This window comes from Lucilia cuprina, chromosome 3 (assembly GCF_022045245.1).
Source record: "Lucilia cuprina isolate Lc7/37 chromosome 3, ASM2204524v1, whole genome shotgun sequence".
Classification (NCBI taxonomy): Eukaryota; Metazoa; Arthropoda; class Insecta; order Diptera; family Calliphoridae; genus Lucilia; species Lucilia cuprina.
In genome coordinates, this window is record NC_060951.1 from 12075187 (window position 1) to 12097960 (window position 22774).

At 32.6% G+C, this 22774-nt stretch overlaps 3 protein-coding genes across 7 annotated transcripts; 1 reads left to right on the top strand and 2 right to left on the bottom strand.

The window, feature by feature from the left end:
* Window positions 1-1533: 1533 nt before the first annotated feature.
* LOC111679676 (transcription initiation factor TFIID subunit 8) lies at window positions 1534-3359 on the bottom strand. The gene is made up of 6 exons (XM_046945477.1): window positions 3176-3359; window positions 2734-3114; window positions 2389-2675; window positions 2174-2321; window positions 1993-2115; window positions 1534-1931 (listed from the first exon to the last, which is right to left on the bottom strand). Exons 2-6 carry the CDS (start codon window positions 2876-2878, stop codon window positions 1636-1638), a joined length of 999 nt encoding a protein of 332 aa, XP_046801433.1. The 5' UTR covers window positions 2879-3114; window positions 3176-3359; the 3' UTR covers window positions 1534-1635.
* Window positions 3360-3506: 147 nt separating this feature from the next.
* On the bottom strand, window positions 3507-5450 carry LOC111679681. The gene has a single exon (XM_023441282.2). The coding sequence runs from the start codon at window positions 5338-5340 to the stop codon at window positions 3517-3519; it is 1824 nt and encodes a 607-aa protein (XP_023297050.2). The 5' UTR covers window positions 5341-5450; the 3' UTR covers window positions 3507-3516.
* Window positions 5451-5907: 457 nt separating this feature from the next.
* On the top strand, window positions 5908-18969 carry LOC111679691 (histone deacetylase 6). 5 transcript variants are annotated; one of them, XM_023441296.2, is made up of 10 exons: window positions 5909-6525; window positions 9896-10108; window positions 10188-10318; window positions 12072-12255; window positions 12324-12460; window positions 12531-13366; window positions 13432-14132; window positions 14200-14817; window positions 15078-15165; window positions 17522-18969. In XM_023441296.2, the coding sequence occupies exons 1-10, from the start codon at window positions 6523-6525 to the stop codon at window positions 17932-17934; spliced, it is 3324 nt and encodes a 1107-aa protein (XP_023297064.2). In that variant the 5' UTR covers window positions 5909-6522; the 3' UTR covers window positions 17935-18969. The 5 variants fall into 5 exon arrangements, with proteins under 5 accessions (XP_046801431.1, XP_023297065.2, XP_046801432.1 ...); XM_046945474.1 differs by lacking the exon at window positions 5909-6525 and adding an exon at window positions 9587-9733; XM_046945475.1 differs by lacking the exon at window positions 15078-15165 and having other exon boundaries at window positions 5908-6525; window positions 17522-17664.
* The last annotated feature ends 3805 nt before the right edge of the window (window positions 18970-22774 follow it).

Below are 22774 nucleotides of genomic sequence, written 5' to 3' on the forward strand. Positions count from 1 at the left end.
TGTATCAATATATCCTGTTGAGGTGGCAACAGCACCGAAGAACTGTCCCGAAGCGTAAAAAGGCATACTGGAGACTTTCCCGATCTTTCACCAATTTTAGCATCGATTCCATTCCATAATCATAAAGATCGCTCAACGGAATGACAGGCAACTATTGAATACTGACCTGACAATTCCCCAGCATATACCGGCGTCCCACAACACGACCGGTAAGAAATACCGATCGGGTTTAGGAAGACCTGTTTGAGAGAGAAAAGGATATATCAGTCCATAAACTGATTAGACCTTATGACAAATCATTCTCTGTGTGTATTTAGAAATGAGTTTTCAGAAGACCTTTAATAAATCTATCGGAAATACGATCGAATAGAACGCTATTTAAAATCAGCACAATCGGTCCATAAATAACGAAGATATGAGTAAAAATCCGAGACCACCTCTGAAAATTTTTTTGAAATCTAAAAATTCAAATAGCGCCACATAAAGCAAGCATAGTGCCAGGGTAACAATCCAAAAGCCTTGTCTAAGAAATACCGAAAGTACCTATACCTCTGTATAGGAAGCCAAATCGCTTAGTCTTAGCTAATGAGTTTTATAGTCTCCACCCTACATTCAGTGTTTTTGTGTAGTTATTCACCACGTATCAAAGTAAAAGTTAGGTTATAAATCCAAATGCATATGGTGAATATGTAGAATTCAAAAAACAATAACGCGGTACCGTTATCCGACGCCACATACTAAACCAATGCGGTAGTGAAACGTAAAACTCTACAAAAAGGGACTTTTTAGTACTTTTTAGTTCTACAAAAGGTACTTTTTGAATTTTCTATAATATTGAACCTAGAAACATAAAATTATGTTTGTAGAGTTCGGATTAGGCTGAACACATAAAAGTACTTTTTCGTTCTGCAGAAGGTACTTTTTTAAAATTTCTATAATATTGAACCTAGAAACATAAAATTAATTATATAGGGCCTGGGTTAAGTGAGAACCAATAAAAGGGGACTTTTTGGTACCTAACCGTTTTGCAATTGGTATTTTTTGAATTTTTGTAATAAAATATAATGAAAGGTATATAAGATTCGGCGAATTTAAAACTCTTTCTTGTTGGAGTTTTCATTATATATCAAACTTTTTATTATCACTAATCGGAAAGCCGGGGCTTAAAGCAAATAAATAAGAGTACATGGCACCTAGCCCAATTAGAAGAACATGAATTGGGCGGGACATGAACATTCTGTATTTCTAAATTAATCCTACATCTCCAATAATACTAATTCGTCTCCTTAATTCAGCAGCAATTTATCCGTGAATAATTTAAGAGCCAATTTTTATTTATAGCCGACATTGAACAGATTCCTAATTAGGAACAATTTTTATTTGTCCTACTGGAATTGAATTCATAGTTTTCAATAGTTTTAGGATGTAGGACCCAGGAGACTACATCTTTTTGTAGTACTACTCTCTTTTCTGACCATTCAACTATATTTTATTCTATTAAACAGGTCCCCAGTAAAATCATACAATTATATGTACATACATAGTTACTAATTATATTTAAGTTTAGTAATATTCTTGTTAGGATTTTCTAGAGGATAAGATACAAACATATAAAATATTACATTATTTTTGTTTTTATACATTATTTGTCGAGGCGGTGGGAGCTGTTGCTAATAAAATTGGATCTGGTTTAGCACGTTTGGGTAGCGTGGCCGCTCTTAAATAAGGATTATCAATATTAGGATTTTCTAGAATTGCCTTATTTGTGCTTGAATTTGGCTTAATATCATTGTCTGGTTTTGTATCTTTGTCGGTCTTCTCTGACTTCTTTTCGGATTCTTCGGCGCTTGCACCACCACTTCCATTATTACCACCACCACCTTCATTGCCAGCGCTTTCTTCTTCATTACCACTTTCATTTTCTTCGTCATCTATAGTGAAAAAATTAAAAAAAAAAAAAAAATACACAGAATAAAATATTTCTCGGCTTACCTTTACAATCTTCAGTGCGATTAGCAACTAAATAATGATATTCCAGTTCTTCGAAATCGAACACTTGATCGGTGGGATTTAAAGCAGCTAAATACGGAGGAAAGGAAGGTTTACAAGCAATTACTGAAAAGAAAGCAAAATTATATTCCAACACCAATAACATTAAGCAACATATTCATACATGGAAACATATTATCTTCCGTATCAAAAAGGCTATGAGTTTCTGAGGTTTTTGCCAGAAATTTTGTTAATGCCTTTTCTATGTCTCTTTTCTGGGTGGCAGCTTTTTCTCGAATAGCTTCATACTCCGTTACGGGTTGTTTATGAGTCTATACAGATGTTTAAGATAATGAAATTATTTGTGAATAATTTAATAATGATAGAAATATTCCCTACCGGCGTTCGAACATATGCGTGTGGATCAGGAAACAAAGGTAAATAAGGTAAAATATGAGGAGGATGCTGCGATTTTGTACCAGCTTGCAAAAGATTTAATTGTTTTTGCTGCTGTTGTTGGGCTGGCATAGATATAATTTGTCTTCCTTCCCTTTTAGCAAAGGCCTCAATACCTTGAAGTGATACCCCCATATTTACCAACGACACAATCACATCACCTATTACAGGTATTGTACGGCCGGAGAGTTCACAATAGCTTCTAGCCGATTGACCAACTTCAACTAGCACTAAAATTATTCAATTTAATTTATTTACTATGAAATTTAAGCGAGTTTGTCTACTTACTACTCTGTAGCATTTCTGTTAGAGTCTCTAAACATTCCTTGTCAACACTATCAAAACCCTTCTCCATTAGAATTTGTGACACAGCTACACTTAGAATTTTGCGTCGTGCATTACCATTTGGTTGTACAGTTTCAGTTTTATCCATATTTTATTATTTTTTTAATAAATTCTAAAAATGATTTTTTTGTTTACAAATATTATTGTAATTTACAATTTCTTCTTCTCGCATTTATTACTCAACGAAGAATGATAACACAAAAGTAAAGCTACGGAAGAATTCACAATAGTTAATTTGATACGATGAAAAAGATGTAATTTAACCCTAAAATGCATGAGGTCATCTGCAAGAATGGAAACCAAGATACCCGCATGTAAAAATCGCTGAAAATTTTGAATTTGGCATTATTTTTTTCGGAAAAATTGACCTTTGTTTGATACATACACGTAGTTGATATACGTCTAATACCAAAAATATATTGGGCCAATACATGATGTACCATATATGGTACATACGTAGTAATATTCAATAGTAATAAATATGATAAACATTTAAATCATTTTTTGCATTATTGAAATTGAAACTGTGTTGGCAAAAGAGAAGAAAATGTTGAAAATTGTGATCTGTGGCGTGAGCAAAAGGACATGGCAGAATCAATTTTTTTGGTTATTTTTATCTACTATAGGAAATTGGTATATCCTGTTATGGCTCAGTGGATTTATTCTTTTAAAGTATCTTCAATATTCCTTAATTGTAAAAAATGTACAAAATCGTATATTTTATTACTACATGTTTATTTTATTTTCCATTACATCTATAGCTATAATATCGGAATTCATTTGTAGTTGACAAAGATTTTCCACACTACTTAAATAATCTTGTGGAGTTTTAATATTTTTTGCATTTCGCACTATATCTTGAATTTTTTCTAGTTCTTGGCGTAATGCATTTTCGAATTTTAGAACGCATTTAGCAGCGTTTTTATCTCGATCACAATTTGCAATAGAGATAATGTTACATTTCACCGACAGCAGATCATTTAGAAATGTTTTTACTAACAGTAGCGTTTTATCATAACTTTGGCAATATAATTTCCATTTTGTTAGACACTGATCGCTGTCGTTTTCAGATATTTCATTCAAACGCTTTATAAGACTGCCATACCATAATGATGAAGGATTTTTGTTGTAATATACTATAGGAAAGTTAAAATTGTTTGAATGGCAATCTAATGATGAAGATGGCTTCAAAAAATTTAAATTTTCCTTTAGGAAATGTTCAAAGATTTCCAAATCTTTTATATTTGAGAAGGTGATTTTCAAATTTATTTCTTGTGATGTCATGGCAATTGTAAGAAAATCTTGATGTAGTGTAGGAGGCAAAAAGTTTAGCTCGCATTGCGATCGTTCCTCAAAAAGTAGTTTATGGAAATCCAAATTTTGCAAAAAAAGTTGCAATGACATGATGAATGTTGATTTTGTTGGGTCCGGTGTTAAATTCAAATGTCTTACCACTTCATAATTTATAAAAAGTGGACACTGCTTTAATGAAATTATTTGAGATATTTTCAACTTGATAAGTAAAACTACAAATGATTCTGGTAGTATTTGTAAATCTCCTTTAGAAGACCAAACGTTTTCCTGCAGTTGTTCATCTTCACTTTCTAGAAATGTCTCAAAAGCATCTAATTGGTCAAATTTTAGCTTTAATTGAAACATGCGATATTGCAGTTGTATTGAATGTTCGGGAGATTGATTTGTTTGAAGTACCGGTATTAGATTGCGTATAATGGTAAGATTGGGAGCAGCACATTGATTTACTAATGGTACGCCTATAACCAAATCATCATGTGCTGTAAATCTTTTCCAAATATCCCCACATCTGTTTAATATTTGTTTTTCTTCTATTTTAATAGTACGCAAAAAAGACTGTCCTAACGTTTGATTATTTTGTACCTTATGAAACGAATGAGCCGTGATGGACTTGTGTAATTGTAATTCTGTCTTGGCGCTACGTATGCGTTCTAACAATTGACGTAACTCAAACTTTTTGCTTTCCAAATCGTGTTCTTCTCTTGTAGTATGTTGTTCTTGAAAATCTGTTTTCATGCTAGGTTTATTTTGAAATTTAAATTCAATTACTGGACAAAATTTAATTGTGCCATGTACTATGCTATAACTATGTACATCTTCATATTCAGCTTTAATTTCAAATCCTTTAAAATCTGGTAAACGCATTAAAACAATACACTTGTCCCAACACTGTATAATAACGTAGATTTTATAAATATTTACGGCGTGAAACATATATTTGCCAATAGATATTCGATTTTGCTCATTTTCTGTCATTTGCGGTAAGAGGTTGGACGAGTTTTCGAACCATTTTCCTTTAGGTCCTTTATATTTTTGCAAATCCTTAGCGATTTTACTCAAACAAGATGTACTAAGATCAATGCTAGCAACAAGTTGTTTTTGCCAAAATTCCATAAATTTCAAATTTTTGGTTAATACCCAGCAGGTTTTTTCCTTTTTAATATCAATAAAACAATCACAGAAAACCATATATTCTTGTATAAATTCTGGTATTTCTCGTTTTACACTGGAATACATGTTTTGTAGGAAATAAACTCAAAAATAATATAAATAATGGAGTTTTTGCAAAATGTTTTTTTTTACAATTGTTTACAATTAATAGTCTTGTTCTTTTTAACAGTGTCATTCAATGTATTACGGTAACATAAACATTCACAATGGTAATATAAACAAAAGAGTTACCGGAGTGCGAAACTAAATAAAGTAATTGTAAACAACAGATTGCGCCAAAATAAATTATAAATAATTTTGTTATGGCAATGCGTTTTGCAAATGTCAAACTATTGTGAATTATTATGTGAACATATGTTTTTTCACAATTTTCTTTTACTCTCTTAAAAACAACAAAGATGCCACAGGTGTATAAGTTCAAACATTTTAATTACAAAACTACAGCTTCTTAAGAATATTTGCAATTTTTATTTTTGTAAATTGTTAAATTAATAATGATTTTTGTATGTAACTATTTGTTTGACTTGTTATTGCAGAATTAAGAAAATGTGTAATTTATCTTGGCAACTCTAGAAATGTTTTGTTTTATTTTCTTTTCATTTATGGTCGTCGTTTCAAGAATTTCTTTTCTACTTTGTGTTTTCGGCTGCTTCGTCGCGAGTGTAAAAGAATTTTCCGCGAGTGTAAGCAAAATACAATAAAGTTTTAAATCAAATAATATAAAACAAATTGCTAATAATAAATGTAAAACTAAAATGACATTGAAGTGAAAAATGTTCAATTTCTCTAAAGTCCTAGAAAATTTCTACGAGAAAAATCACACGCAAATGTAAAGAAAATTGTCAAGAAAATAAAAAAATATACAGGGTGTGTTTTCTGAGAGTGACTGTGTAATAAAAGTCAAAGTATAGTGAATTTACTTCAAAATAAAATTCATTGCAAAAATATTATAAAAAGAATATTAATTACAAAATAAGTTGTAATAAATGAAAAAAATATTATTGTATTTTTAATAGATAAAATAATAAATTCTACTTGACACGCAGTATTCAACTACTGCCAATAAAAGTCTGTGATTTGTCATAATTTTTATTTTTTGTAAAAGTTTGTTTTGCAAAACGTGTGTAAAGTGCGTGAAAAAAATCAGAAAAAATATAAATTCTATATTTTTTATTAGTTCAACTACCTGCCAGCCAGACAGCAAACCTATTGCCTGCCCATTTTGTTTTAACTCACAAAAATAACACAATGGTAAGTTTCATTTTGCGAAATAGGTGTACAATTACAATAGTGTCACCAAAATTTATTTAATGTAATAAAATGTTTGTGATTGTCTGTTTGTCTCTTCATGTATATTTGTGGATGACGATGGTGATGACTATTTTGTTTAGTTTTTATTTACATACATGCTCTGTGTAAGCCTTTTTGTATTATTTAAAACTATTGGAGTTAATATAGCTCTTAGAATAGACTAGTTAAGATATGAGTTGTGGATATAGTCGAATTCTATTCACCCTACATATTATGATGACCGGGGCAACCAAATACCTACATACATCTTATTTTTTGCTGCGCTTCATTTGAACACAAGTTTTCTATTTATCTATGTATTTCAGACAATTTAACTAATTTTGACGTCGATTTGTTAGAGCATATTTTCCTTTATAGCATATTTTTGCATAACAGCATATTTTCTCACATGAAGTTTTTGTTATATCGTGTCCTAAAGTTCGAAAAATCCCGTATTTTGCTATTCGCTGTTGACCGCTTATGACATTCTTAAGTTCAATCACTCGATACAGAGCCTTAACACCATAGACATTTCGCTTGGGTTTCACATATGATCAATTGTGCTTCGGGTTTCCCCTCGGGATCATGTTTCCTTGATGGTTTGGCAATCCCGAGGAAGAGAGTCCGTGTACCTACAATCAACAATGGGACAACAATGGTTAAAAAGTAGAAAGCTCGAGTACTTAAGCAAAGTGCTTGTACATGAACTTGCAGTGTAGTTAATGTAGCCTTGAAAAAAAGACAACCCGGCAGGTGTTCACTTAAAGCACTTCGACAACTTGTGTTTCGGGTTATAGTAATGAATCAAACATGTTTATTAAGCGTTCAAGCAGCATTTTAAAAAATAATTGTCGTTTAAGGTTTCTTGGCTTCGATTGGAATTTAAACCAATCTCCCTGCTCTTAGACAAACTCTACTAGTAACATTTTCAAATTGCTCCTTTAGTAGCTATCAAAGATTTTGCTATTTTATGTTGAATTTGATAATAATCTTCATGTAGTAATGCGCTTCATATTTGGACTTAAAACTTATTTTGGCTGTCTTGAGATGTTTCTGTCTTCTATATCAAAATCACAACTTCTGAATCGCCCAAAACATAACTTGCATGTTATAGCTGATGAAACATTTTTTATAACACATATGTATGTTTGTATACAAGCTTACAGTTCCTAAACAGTTTCTAATGTTGATTGTTTTTGTTGCTGAAAAAAAATTCGAAATTTAACTTCATGAATATTGTTGCAGTTAGGATAAAGAAAATATTGCTTATGGACATTCGATTTGATTTTTATTTTTCTTTCAATATGAAAGTGGCTGGAAATATTTCTGAAGAAGCTACAAAACAGACTTTGAACACCATCCTAGAATTGAAGAAGATCACATGGATAGAAATATTTCCTAAAATGTTTAAGAATACCAGACTTTTCTCTGTATTCTCATGGCCAGAACTGATCATTCCTAATATTTATGTCAAACAACATTGAATCTTGCTGGAACTGCAAAAATCATCAACTGCGGTGATCTTAGGAAGTTTGACTTATGATCACTAAGAAAAATAAGGAAAAGAGTAGTAGAAAGGATGTAGCTTGCTTATCCCATATATAATTATTGCTAAGAAAGCGCATTATTTATCGTTTTATATCAATTATCGGTTTAGATAGATAGATATCGGGCCTGTTGTGCGCTCCAATTAAAAAAAAAAAAATTGTTCACTGAATGTATTATTTTCCCATATTTAGAAACTCAGTTGCCTTCTGGCTGTCGGTAAATATATTAAGCCATGTGGGCGCTATATTTATACTAACCCAATTTACACATTCCGTTATTGCTCGTACTTCTGCCTGGAAGCTTGTGTTATGATTAGGTAAACGGTGGTATATTTCTGTTTCTTGATCTTCAATGTAGGACCCAGACCCACTTTGTCCCCTAATTTAGAGCCATCCGTGTAGCAACGGATTGTTACTAGTATTTGCTCCAATGTTCCGCTTGACCATGACATTCTATCTGGGATTAGTGTTTCAAAGTTTCCGACATATTCTGTGTCTGGTATGCGATCAGGCATGTCCAATGAATGTGTATAACCTTCCAATGTGTCCTGTCTACATTGATGATGTGTCCTATAATCCTTTTTGGCCAGTTCGCCTAAAGTAAAGAACCGTTCGGCTGTAAGCGCCGCCTCATATCTTATATATGTTTCAATGAGTGGAAAATCTAGCCTTGGTTGAAGTAGTACACATGGCAACATGCTGAACTCCCTTTAGTAGTTTGACATACAGAGATAGATACATATGTACATAGATAGATAGATAGATAGATAGATGGATAGATAGATAGATAGATAGATAGATAGATAGATAGATAGATAGATAGATAGATAGAAAGAAAGATAGATAGATAGATAGATAGATAGATAGATAGATATATAGATAGATAGATATATAGATAGATAGATAGATAGATAGATAGATAGATAGATAGATAGATAGATGTCGTATAACCTTAGTTTACGCTTTGCAAAAACTCTATTTAATTATTGTTTAATATTAACGGAATAATGTTAAATTATTAATATAATAAATGGATAACAGCAACTTTAATTAATATCATATTTAAAACAGTTATGACGTCAAAATTTATTAATATTGCTTGAAGCAAATCAACTAAATTTTTACTGCAAAAAACTCTAAAGATTTTATAACTTAAAAACTTTTAACGCCTACACATTTCTTTGTTTTGTTAGCGGTTTTATTAACACACATGCATACTCATACTTTGTATATGAATATAATACTTATCCGGTAAATCCACAGTAGCCCATATATAGTAGGTGGAAGCATACTCTGTTAACTACCAAACAAAAAAAAAAAAAAACATGATTAAAACCGCTTCAGTTAATGAATGAAGCAACACAATGAATCAGTATCATTTTGACTTTGAAACCAACTAAATAAGTATTGTGTCTAATTATTTATACATAAATTATTTGGTTAATAACACTAAATTTTGGTTAAATAAAAGGAATAAAAACAAATTTTTATAGATTTACGTTTTAAATAAAATCTAAAAAAAAAAATATTTGTTATTTAGTGTAACTGTTTGCTTTCTGTTCTCATTTTTTATTAAATCGTTTTTCTCAGATCTTATAATAAACACAACATTTTATTGATAAGTAGGTATTTGTGTTTTTTTATTGTTATTATAATAATGTTTGTAGTGCATATAATCTCACAAGTACAAGTGCTTTTTCATCAAAACACATTTACTTATTGTTATTTTATTTAATTAACTCAATTTCTAAAATATTTTTAATCTTATCACAAATTTCATATAGAGTTCGCCAATTGTTACACGAAGGGGTGCACAAAAAGCTAAAATACAAACTCGCGCAATGGTCAAATCAGCAGTGACAGCAGCAGCTAACGTCAATTCAGTCGAGAATCGCAAACCGAGTGCGGCACTTCTGGAGGCAAAACGCAAAGCAAAATTACTAAAAATGCAACAACAAAATCAACAAGAAATTGTAGTCAAGGATATATTTCAAAATGTAAGTGTTAATTGTTTTGCCTAAAAATATCTTAAAAACCAATTAAGTAAATAAAACGCAATTGTATTGTTGCTTGTAGGCGGTGAATGCTAAATACATGACTCAACGACCCACTGGTCTTATTTATGATGAATCTATGTCTCAGCATCGCTGTCTCTGGGATAGTGAACATCCAGAGTGTCCAGAAAGATTCATACGTGTTTTAGATCGGTATGTAAACAAAATTAGTGTGAAATATTTATATTTTTTGTTTAATTTAAAGTTGTGCTTGAGCAGTCATTTGTGTTAACTGTTATAATTATGCCATTATTATACCCTACATTACTTTAGTGGGTAGGGTATATTGGGTTTGTGCTGATGTATGTAACGCAGAATAATATTGGTCCTATACTATCCTTAAGGAATACCAATCGGCTTAGAATCATTTCGTGAATCGATTTAGCTATAACCGTCCGTCTGTCCGTCCATGTAATCCTTGTAATCAAACTACAGGTTGCAATTTTGAAGATTATTCAATGAAATTTGCCACATGATCTTCTATGGTACCGTAGACAAAGCCTATTGAAAATGATTAACATCGGTGCATTATTTCACCTAGCCTCCATACAACTGAAGCCGCAGAATAGTTAAAAGCCCTATTCTGTGGCTTCATTTCAAAATTATGTTTAATATACTCGTATCTCGACAAAAAGCCAAGTTCCATACTAGCCTTGATAACCCTCATGAACTATCTAATTATAGGGCCTCATTGGACCCTAGCCCCTATAAAAAGCTCCTTCAAAATGTAACTTAAATGTCCACAGTTTTATTCAACAATAAATGGCTTAAACATATCTGAGGCAAATCTTAATCACATTTTACTTATTGTAACAAGTGTAAGGTAATATATGGACGGCCTCGCCCGACTATAATTTCTTACTTGTTTTTTGTTTAGCTTGTTTTTTGTTTAGCTTGTTTTTTGCTATTTTATAGAAATTCTTTGTTCTTCAAAAGCAAATTAAATTAAATTTTCCTGAGTAAAGCTTTGTATAATAATTTCATAGAGTGGTGTTGGTAAATGCAAATTAAATCGCAAACACACACACGCATACATGTATATGTAGTTAATAATGAAAGAATTTTGAAAACAATTTAGACATTAGGATAGTCACAGTTGTAGTGATCCCATAAAAGATTTCTAATGTTTAAATATAAAAATTTCTTTCAATATATATCTCTTATTATTCTGAAAACCTTTTATAGTGTGGAAATTATACATTTTGAATTTTAAATCTTTAATAATGAACACTTATAATTTGTTTGATATTATTTGATTACTTTAATCCAAATGGAAATATTTAGTTGCAGTTAGTTATCAGTTAAGTGCAAACAATATAATACAAAATTATCTTATCATTTAACTTTAAATCAGAATTAAATTGTTGTTTAAAAGATTTTTATTTTAATAGATATTTAGTTTTTTGATTAACAAAAAACTGCTTGGTCAGCCAAAAATCTATAGACAGTGGTATTCGAAACAAACTGACACTCTTTAATTCATATTCAATTTCCAAACTTAGTTCTTTCACATGCCGAACTTTACTTCATTCTACATTATGTGGAAACAGAAGCAAAAGGTTCTTTGGTGCTCTAATAATAACATCTTTGACAATATTTATGTTTTCTGTTCTTACTTAAATACGTTTACTTTTTGAATGGTTATACTATATATAGACGGTTGTTAGATCTTACAACGTTGTCAGTAAAATGAGCAGAAAATGTCTAATAATACTGTCAACTTACAAATTTTGTCCTGCAATGTTTTTGGTAATGCTTTTTCTGACAACGTTGCAAAAGAAAAATTGTAAGTTCAGACAATTATTAGACATTTTCTGATTATACTGACAACATTGTAAGATCTGACAACCGTGTATTACGGTTTTTAGTCTATAACAAAATCCTAATTATACATTTGTATTTGCAGTTGTCGCGAATTAAAATTAGTTGAACGCTGTCAAATTTTACCCTCTAGACGTGCTACCAAGGATGAAGTAATGCTTCTGCATAGCGAAGAACATTATCAATTGTTGGAAAAAACTTCGGGTGTTAATGATGATGTTAAAATGGAAGATTTAAGTTCACAGTTTGATTCGGTTTATATACATCCGGTAAGTATTTAATAGGCTCTTTTCAAACATAAAATTTCTTACTGTATATTTCTATTTTCTCTTCATAGACCACTTTTGATTTGTCATTATTGGCAACAGGCTCAACAATTGATTTGATTGAAAGCGTTATAAATGGTAACATACAAAATGGTATGGCCATTATACGTCCACCAGGACATCATGCTATGAAAGCTGAATTCAATGGGTAGTTAAATGTTCCAATACTTTTCAATTGCATTTAAATGAATTTGTATTAATTTTATATTTTATTTTAGCTATTGTTTCTTTAATAATGTAGCAATAGCTTCACAGTATGCCTTGGATATTTTGAAATTGAAAAAAATCATGATAATCGATTGGGATGTACATCATGGTCAGGGTACTCAGCGATTCTTTTACAATGATCCCAGAGTACTTTACTTTTCAATACATCGTTTTGAACACGGCACCTTTTGGCCGAATCTAAAAGAATCCGATTTTGATGCTGTTGGTCATGGTCCCGGTTTGGGTTATAATTTCAATTTACCCCTTAATAAGACGGGCATGGGTAATGGCGATTATTTGGCCATATTCCAGCAAATACTGATACCAGTTGCTGTGGAATTTCAACCAGAATTGATAATAATTTCAGCTGGTTATGATGCTGCCTTGGGTTGCCCTGAGGGTGAAATGGAAGTAACACCTGCCTTTTATCCACATCTTATTAATCCTTTAATTAAATTGGCCAATTCTCGTTTGGCGGTTGTTTTGGAAGGAGGCTATTGTTTGGATTCGTTAGCCGAAGGAGCTGCTTTAACGTTGAGAGCCTTACTAGGTGAACCTTGTCCGTTGCTGGTGGAGAAATTACAGCCACCTTGTCCTTCCATACAAGAGTCTATATTAAATTGCATTTATTCTCATCGTCCTTATTGGAAATGTTTGCAGGTGCAAGACACCTACACCATGGAAGATTTAAACAACGTTAATCCACAACCAAATCTACATAAAGTTAGTCGTTTATTCATTGGCGGTGCACCTTTGCCTGAACGTTTTCCCACACGTGGTACTGGTCCTAAAATTCCATTGGATGTCATAGAACGCAATGCATTACGCCTTAAGACACTAAAAGAAGGTAAATTTTCAAATAAAACTATCAATTTCTAACATAAATACATTCTTACCTTCTATGGTTTCTAGAAACAAAACTATTTTCACCACAAGTACGTGTCTGCTATGTATACGATGAATTTATGTTAAAACATTCAAATACCTACGAAGAGGGACATCCCGAACAACCCGAACGTATAAGTAAAATTTTCGAAATGCATCAAGAGTACAAATTATTGAATCGCATGCAACATGTACAATCACGTACGGCTACAACCGATGAAATCTGTTTGGCTCATACTCGCTCACATGTTAATGCGATACGTCGTATTGGCGAGAAAGATGAACTGCAAAACATGGGCGCCAAATATAATTCCGTCTATTTCCATCCAACAACTTTTGATTGTGCCACTTTGGCGGCCGGTTCTGTATTGCAGGTTGTCGATAAAGTAGTTAAAGGCGAGGCACGCAGTGGAGTGTGTATTGTACGACCACCGGGACATCATGCGGAATCGGATGTTCCTCATGGTTTTTGTATTTTCAATAATATAGCAATTGCCGCTCAGTATGCTATTAGAGATCATGGTCTCAAACGTGTTCTTATTGTCGATTGGGATGTGCATCATGGCAATGGCACTCAGCACATATTCGAATCGAATCCACAGGTCTTGTACATAAGTATTCATCGTTATGACAATGCCACATTCTTCCCTAAAAGTAAAGATGGTGATTATGATGCTGTGGGCAAGGGAGCTGGTGTAGGTTTCAATGTTAACATTCCCTGGAATAAGGTGAGTGGAACAGAATAGTTTAAAGTTAACATCTTTTTAATATTTATGGTATCATTTGTTTCCACAGAAAGGCATGGGTGATATGGAGTATGTAATGGCCTTCCAACAGATTATCATGCCCATAGCGTATGAATTTGATCCAGAGTTGGTTTTAGTTTCGGCCGGTTTTGATGCTGCTATTGGAGATCCACTTGGTGGCTGCAAAGTAACACCCGAAGCCTATGGTCTCTTCACGCACTGGCTATCGGCCCTAGCTAATGGACGAATTATTGTGTGCTTAGAAGGAGGCTACAATGTCAATTCCATATCATATGCCATGACCATGTGTACAAAATCCCTACTTGGCGATCCTATACCAGCAATAAATCTAAATGGTAGTGCTTCGCGGCCACCAACTGTAGCGTACATGAGCTGCATGGAAACATTACAGAACTGTATAGGAGTACAACAACGGTATTGGAAAAGTTTAGCTTTTGGAAAGAGATTGCCACAGACATCGGGTGAAAACAACAATGAGGATTTTCTTTCTGCTACTTTACAAAATTTAGATATTACAAGGGATGATGTCCAAGGCGCTGCTGGTGGTTCTCAAGATACAGACACCAATGTATCACTCGAGGCAAGTGGCAGTAAACCGAAGGTAAAAGTAAAAACTCTTACAGAATTTCTCACAGAGCACATGCAGGTAATTAATAGTTGTTCATGAAACATGTCTAACGTTTATTCCAAGAAACAAATGATGGATGATATTAACCATTTCAAATATATATTTTAAATATTTTCATGTCTGATCTACTACTACTACTACTACTACTCCCCAACAATGCACGTTGCATAACAATTAATGAAATAATATTAAAACAAAAATCTATAAATAATCAACCACCTGACACATTTCATCATCGTTTTGTAAACAAAAAAAAATTAAACAAACATGTAAAACAGGCTTTCGAAAATAATGAAATGTTTGCTGTTGTACCATTAAAAAATTGTCCTCATTTGTCCCAGTTACATCTGGGGGATGTACCAAAAAGTAAGCAAAACAATATGTCTTGTATTGTTGTTAATTGTTTGGAAAATTGGTTTCATTTACTTTAGCTTTTTTATGTTTTCATATTTGTTATTGCATTTGTTGGCTTTTTGTAATTTTTTTCTTTTTATTTGGTGATTTGTTACATACAACATTTACATTATTACATTCATTTACAAAAAACGAAAATTTAAAATTACGCTTTGCTTCATCATTTTTCATATTATTTTTTTCTCAGTCCATTTATAGTTGTAAATTTTTTTGAAATGTGTTTGAGGTGCACATTTCTATACTTTTCTTTGCGTATAATTTATATTTTACTATGGGAGCGGTATAAATAACTTATTCCTGGAGAATTTGCTAAATAATTCAAATGTTTTAAACACTCCCTAAAAATGTGTTAACCAGTCTATTAATATTTTAGTTCAACTTTGAATTTTACTTTAATTTATATAGTAGAGAGGTTATGAAATTATAACCTTACATGAATACGCATCTCGACGTGCGGTTTGTTATGTTTTACACGCATTCTTTTTGTGTCACGACCCGCTTTTGTTCTCTGGTATATCCGACCAGAATAAAGGTCGCTTAAAAATTTGAAATATAGAAATAATTTGAACAGAAACTAAAAAAATTGGAATTGAAATCGCGCCTGCAAACTTTCTTTCTTATTTCCTTTATAAAAACTAGAAGATTGCATAGATCACATCAGATACATCCCAAAGTTATTCGTGGAATCTTTGCTGTATTCTCTACTGTTTTTAGCTTCTCAACACCAACTCTTTTAAGGGGTTAAATATATCGATTTCTAGGCCCAAAGAGTCCATTGTGATTGTCTTTTGTAAAGGACAAGGAATATAGAAAGAACACAGAAGAATAATAGAAACGGTGAGAGAAGTAAAATTCTCCCATGATAAGTAGTTTAAAGAGAGAAAGTAATCATCAAAAAAATGCAACCCCTAATTGAGCATTAACGGCTTATTACCCCTCCTCAAGTGCTTATACTCATTCCGAACAATCCTAATGGTACTATGGCTTTTGCATATAACTTCGGTCATAGTGCCCTCAAATCCACCCAAGTGTACCGGGATTGGTTGTTGTTTTTTGAAGATTAGTCATAAGTCTACAGTAATAGAGAGAAGTTTTTATATCCTATTACTGTCTGGCCTATTTATCAGCTATCTCATGTGGCTGCCTAGCACAGTGCCCTGGTATCCAACACAACCATAATGTGAAGCTTTATAAGGGTCACTGTCCAATTTATCAACTATCTCATGTGACTTTCTAGCACAGTGCCTGATACCCAACACAACCATAATGTAAAGCTGAATAAGGGTCACTTCCATGATCCTTATGAAGCTTGTTTCCATTAAAGAATATAGATAGACTCCGGTCCTTAAGCCGGATTCCATCTTGGATTCATCAGTTATGACTCCACTCCCCTTACACAGTACTTCGGACCGAATCCACTTGTTCCTACAAAGAAACATTATTGAAGGTGTCACTCCGAAGTTCAAGTTCAGAAATACCCTCCGCACATACTTCAATTCCTGATATACTAGTATCCTTGTGGCTAGAGCTTATTTAAACTATCTAAATAAGTTCTTAGCCGCCATACGATCAATGTTTTTCTTAATGGGGATCAAATTTAGAACAATATTCAATGCCGTTTACCATGTACTTCCCTTACCACTAATTATGCCGGTAGAAGTACAACTATAGACAACCATGTTTACAATGTTTGGTAGCAAACCCCAATTCTCACTAATAGAGTAACAATTTGCGGCCAAGGAAGTTCCATTGATGCTTGACCTACCCAAATTTAAGTGAAGAAAACTATCTACGTTTTAGACGGTTTTATACACAAGTCATTATCCGAGGTTGTTAGATGACTATACTTTGAAATCCCAACTTTTTTAAAACGAGTGACAACAGAAATGGTGACATTACTAGTTTAAAAAAGGTTGAATCAAGAATATTAAGTAGTTACGCTTGTATTCCAAAGGGTTCATAGTTACTTTAGAAAAGTTCCTCAAATCAAATAATGTACATATAACTATCAACCTGTATGTATGTATGTAATATATACTAATATTATATTTTCACAAAACTCCATCACATGTAATCTTATCACACTCATTAGAACTAGTAAAAGTTAAAAATTGTTCTTGGATTTTCTTTAATTTCTTTGTTATTGTGTTTGTGCTTTTAAAATTTCTGTTTTGTTTTTATTTCTTATTTATTAGTGCTCTGTAAAATGTGCTTAATTAATTTTTTTAACAATTATTTCAACAAATTTCAAATATTTCTTACAATAAAGTAATTTTTAATGATTTCTATATATAATTTAAATAAACAGCAATAAATACATCAATGCCCTGCCATGAATGTTCATCAACGGCCGAAAATTGGATGTGTCTTAGTTGTCAACGGGTTTTATGTGGCCGTTACGTAATGGAGCATATGCTGTATCATAATTTGGAAACATCCCATCCATTAGCATTAAGTTTTAGTGATTTATCCGTCTGGTGTTATCCTTGCGAATCATATATAGATAATAGTAAATTACATGCCTATAAGAACTTGGCACATCGTCATAAATTTGGTGAAGACATGCAGTGGTCATACGATGATGAGGGCGACCAACAACAGCAAAACAATCGATGTCACAGTGATACAGATAGTTATGATGACGACGAGAGCAGTGATAGTTTAAGACAACAACTTGAAAATAACTATTATATACATTTGAATTATGATACAAATAACTGACATTTGCTTTTGGTACTGCTTGAGTCAGTACAGCATCAAATATGTTTGCTGTTTCCTTCTTTGCGTCCAGTTTTTCAATATGTTTTACAATACATTTGGCCTTTGGTACAACGTTTATGTGCGAATATTTTACATTATTTTATGGCAAACTGATCATGGATCGGATAAAATTAACAAATTAAAAGCTAAATAAATTTTATCTACATAAATTTAACATTATATTAGATTAATATATACAAACATACATATAAATATGTACTAATTTGTTATAAAATATAATTTTATGTTAATATTATTAATCAAATTACATACAAATTTTCCATTTAATCAATGAGGCACAATATATTTTTTTTAATTTTTTCTTTTTCACCTTGCCAAAGCTCCTAAGTACTTTCCTTTTTTTTAACAAATTCACTTGTTAAAGAGAATTCTAAATTATGCACCAAAATAAACTATTTATTTCACTCTTAACAAAATATAATAAAAAAACAACTGTTAAAAATTATTTATATATTTTATTTCTTGTTAAATCTAATTAATTAATTTTTTAAAAACTTACTAAACTTGACTATGTTAACTTTGCTTTAACAGCTAAACAATAAATAATATTTTGTTAAAATCTTGTTATATTTCCAAAATTAAACTATTCCTTTAAACCAATAAAAAAATGTTGACTAAAAAATAAATTTTAACTAAAATTTAATATAAACAAATAATATTAGTAACTAACATTACTTTAGGTTGATTGTAAATTAATTATTAAGCTAAATTAACGAAAGAAAAAGTGAAATATTAGAATATTTTCTTAGATACAAATTTATAGTTAAAACGAGAAAATACAAAAAAAATAAATATTTGCATGTACGTAAGAATGCATATTGATATGATAGTAAATTAAGCATCCATAAATATTAATTAATAAGTATGTACTATTTATGTTTAAGTATTAATGTTAATCATAGCGTTACGTCTAGTTTAATGTGCAACACAAACAAATCGGAAAAATAAACAACAAATTATTACTAAAATATTCTATATAATTATGAGTTTTCTTTATCCTCGCGATGTCATCACTGGGAACACACTTGGGTCCAGTATTCTGATCCCTTTGTGATACCTAAAAAGAGAGAAAACGGTCGGCGTATTAGTACACTTCGACCTAATCACTCTGGTTTCCTATTCCGAACCAGTTTGTCGCACGAATGTATGAGTCTATCTTCCGGATATTAACCTCTGATAGATCCGCTAAGTCTTGCAGAAAATAGCTACTTAGCAGGCTCATTCTGTGATCAGCTAGGGCGGGGCAATGACAAAGGCAATGACTGGAGTCCCAAAGGACAGTGACCAGTTACCACTGCCATTAAGTTCCGTAGATTAGCTCTCGGAATGAAGAAAATGGCATTGGATCTTTGTGGGTTGTAAAATGGCCATATGATCCTTGCCCGTCGGCAGGTAGCTTCAGTCGACCATCTGCATTGCGCAAGCTCATATAGTTTTTCATGTATCGAGCGTTAGCAGGTTGAAAGCGGTATACCAACGAAAGGTTCGATATGCTCTCTTGCAAGCGAGGAACCTAACTTGGCAAGAGAGTCCGCGATGGTATTACCTGGAATTTGTTGATGTCCTGGAATATAATACAGTCCTATTGTGGAATGTTTCGCCATCTCGTTAAGGGATGTTCCGGCATTCAAGGACTAATTAAGGGCTGCCTGGCTGTCGGTATAAATTCGAATATTGAAACCTGAGGCAGTTTGCAGCCCATTTTATGGCTGATAGTTCAGCCTGAAGTACGCTACATTGGTCAGGGAGCTTGAATGAACTTCCGTTCCCAAATGTGCTATGTAAAAGCCACCACCTACACGGTGGTTTGATTTTGAGTCATCAGTGAAAACCTTATACGATCCGTCATGGAGGATTGTTTCCATCACATTTGGATCGTGTTGGATATTCACTGAAAAGCTTCTATTAAAAAACGGTTTGGCGATGCAATATTCGATATTGTCAAGAATTTCTTCTAGACAATTAAGAATGGTAGAGTGACCTGACTGAATCATATGCCACATACCAATTGTATTGAGTATAATGGCCGTGTTTAGGGCAACCTCTTGGGCCATTAGATCAATAGGTAGCCATCCCATCATGACAAAGAGAACCTTTGATGGGGTGCTGCGGATGGCCCCCATTATCAATAGAGCTGATTCCCTCAAAACTTGCACCATACAAAAGTATGGGCTTGACTACTATGTCGAAGAGCCATTTGGTATTCTTGGGGTTTATATCCCATGATTTGCCAATTGCTCTCTTACACGAGTACGAGGCCACAGCCGCTTTTGACACTCTAGATTGAGTGTTCAAACGCCATGATAGTTTTGAATCTAAAATTACTCCCAGATATTTAGCACTATCAGATAGCTTCAATTCTATCCCATTTAGTCGTGGGAGAGTGAAGGTTGGTATCTTGTATTTCTTAGTGAAGAGAGTGTCTGAGTGCTGAGTGTCTTGCGATAAAATATCCAGATATTTGGCAGATACTAATACAGGCACATGGTCTGCATACGCTATTACCCTAAATCCCATAGATCTAAGATCTAAGAAGTGGGTTCAACGCTAGGTTCCACAGAAGTGGAGATAGAACTCCACCTTGTGGGTTACCATCCTTCAAATATATAAAATGTTTTAATTCGATTGCCCAGAAATCTTGATTAATACAACTTTTGTTCTAACTCCGTTAGATGGTCATTCTGGTGGCCCCTCCGATGACATCTCAGTAGGAACTGCTTTGAAAGCATGATGTTATGTTCCATGACCAAAAGCATCTTCGTCTTGTCATAAGAGTGTTTTTCAGACGTCATTTGTATGCAGCTGCGTTTTGACAGATTTGAAGCTTCTTTCATTGTATGTCTTCATAATGGCGCTGCGTAGTTTACCAATGACCGGCTAAGCTTTCTTTATCCATTCCTAAGTAAATATAAATTAAAATTATTAAAATAAATTACCGTTTTCTAAACCTAATAAGTATTGCACTTAATTACCCTAATTATATCACATATCAAACATTATCATAATGTTCTCACGATTATTTCCTAAACTCATATTAATATAAAATTCATTTCGTTCTCTTACATTTTCAGAATCAACATTGCCATGGAAATGCCTCTCCTTAAAATTGGGACAATATCTCTATATAAATTCTTTCATTATAAAAGATTCACAGATACGTATACTTTTCATCCTATTACAGGAAGTCAAACATACATTGGTAGCATATGAATTATTAATTTGTTTAAATTTGTTTTCTTATTTTCAGCCTAAAATACTTATATTGCCGAAATCTAGAAATTCACCTATATTGTAACAAACACATATCGATAATACTAGAGAAAAAAATGGACTCCACATCAGATAATCACTATTATGCCAATAGTTCTTTCACATCAGATCCACTATGCTAGAGGTAAAGTACCATAATCAGAAGTATCACAGATTTCCGTTTTAAGAGTAATCGCATCATATAAATAAACATTCAGAAGCCTTTAGATAGTTATGCATACTTTCATTTTGCACATTTTCGAATCATTCTCCTATGCCTTGATACCTTTGGAATGATAAGTTCCTAGCGTTTTACCCTGCCATGTCTCTATTTCATACATATTATTTCCAATAGACTTGACCATTCTACACTTTAAGAACTTTTTAAAAAATTTTGAATTAATGTTCTTGCTAAAATTACTTAATATTGTATTCCTACGATATACCTTCTGTCCTAAAACAAACTTTGTAATTTGTGCTCCTCTATTATATCTCTCTGCGCTATTTTCATAATTTTGACACATTTTCTCCCTAATAATTTAATTCCAGAGTTTTAGCGACCCCACCATGAGCTGTTGTTAATTTCGAATGAGCATTTTCGATTATCGGCTGAGTGATTGTAACTGGAATCCATGATTTCCATGGTGACTCTTCTTCATATTGATCGAAACTTGTTCTTTTATAAATGAATCCGTTTTCAACCTTTAAATCCGGCAAACTTTCAGCATTTTGTTTTATTTGCGCTATTAGATCTTGATATTCATCATTTACAAATTCATTTGTTTTAAATCCGATAACATCTGTTATATTTATTTCATCTACATTTGGTAGTCTTGACAACATATCCGCTACAATGTTTTCTGAGCCTTTTCGATGTTGAATTTGAAAGTCGAAAACCTGTAACTGAAGTGACCACCTTGCCAATCTTCCAGTAAGATCCTTCATGAACATCAACCATTACAAACTTGCGTGGTCAGTTACAATGGTGAAAGGCATCATTTCTACAAATTGCCGAAACTTTTTCACCGCCATCACCGCCGCTAAACATTCTTTCTCGGTTACAGTATAGTTTCTTTGACATGCATTTAATTTCTGCGAGTAAAATGCAATAGGGTGTTCATTACACATCTGGTACAACACTCCAATCCCATAATCGCATGGATATAGAACCTTTTGGAAAAATCTGCATGTCGAAGAACAGGAGCTGACGTTAGTGATTTTTTAACTCTTCAAATGCTTTGGTTGCTTCGGGTGTATACAATCAACACTACTACAAATTGCACATGATACTACACACTTCACGGAACAGATCATGACAGGCTATCAGGTATCACTAACAATTAACATAGTACATATATTTATAAATAATTGAAATCTAAAACAAATCATTTTTTAGGACAGACAACACTCTTCATGAAACATATCAATGACAGGATATCAGACGTTGTACAACATTTAACACTGGACATGATTATCAACAACAAAAACTACAAGTTTATTCTAAAATGTGTCACTAGAAAGACTGAAACTT

What these genes read in the sequence shown, in the direction of transcription:
- LOC111679681 (XM_023441282.2), bottom strand. Translation starts at nt 5,340, where the DNA reads ATGTATTCCAGTGTAAAACGAGAAATACCAGAATTTATACAAGAATAT.
- LOC111679676 (XM_046945477.1), bottom strand. Translation starts at nt 2,878, where the DNA reads ATGGATAAAACTGAAACTGTACAACCAAATGGTAATGCACGACGCAAA. An exon ending in AACAGAAATGCTACAGAGTA is followed by an intron (nt 2,676 to 2,733) that starts GTAAGTAGACAA and finishes GAATAATTTTAG; the next exon opens with TGCTAGTTGAAGTTGGTCAA. An exon ending in TCGCACTGAAGATTGTAAAG is followed by an intron (nt 1,932 to 1,992) that starts GTAAGCCGAGAA and finishes TTTTCACTATAG; the next exon opens with ATGACGAAGAAAATGAAAGT.
- LOC111679691 (XM_023441296.2), top strand. An exon ending in ATTCGGTTTATATACATCCG is followed by an intron (nt 12,256 to 12,323) that starts GTAAGTATTTAA and finishes TTCTCTTCATAG; the next exon opens with ACCACTTTTGATTTGTCATT. An exon ending in ATGAAAGCTGAATTCAATGG is followed by an intron (nt 12,461 to 12,530) that starts GTAGTTAAATGT and finishes ATTTTATTTTAG; the next exon opens with CTATTGTTTCTTTAATAATG.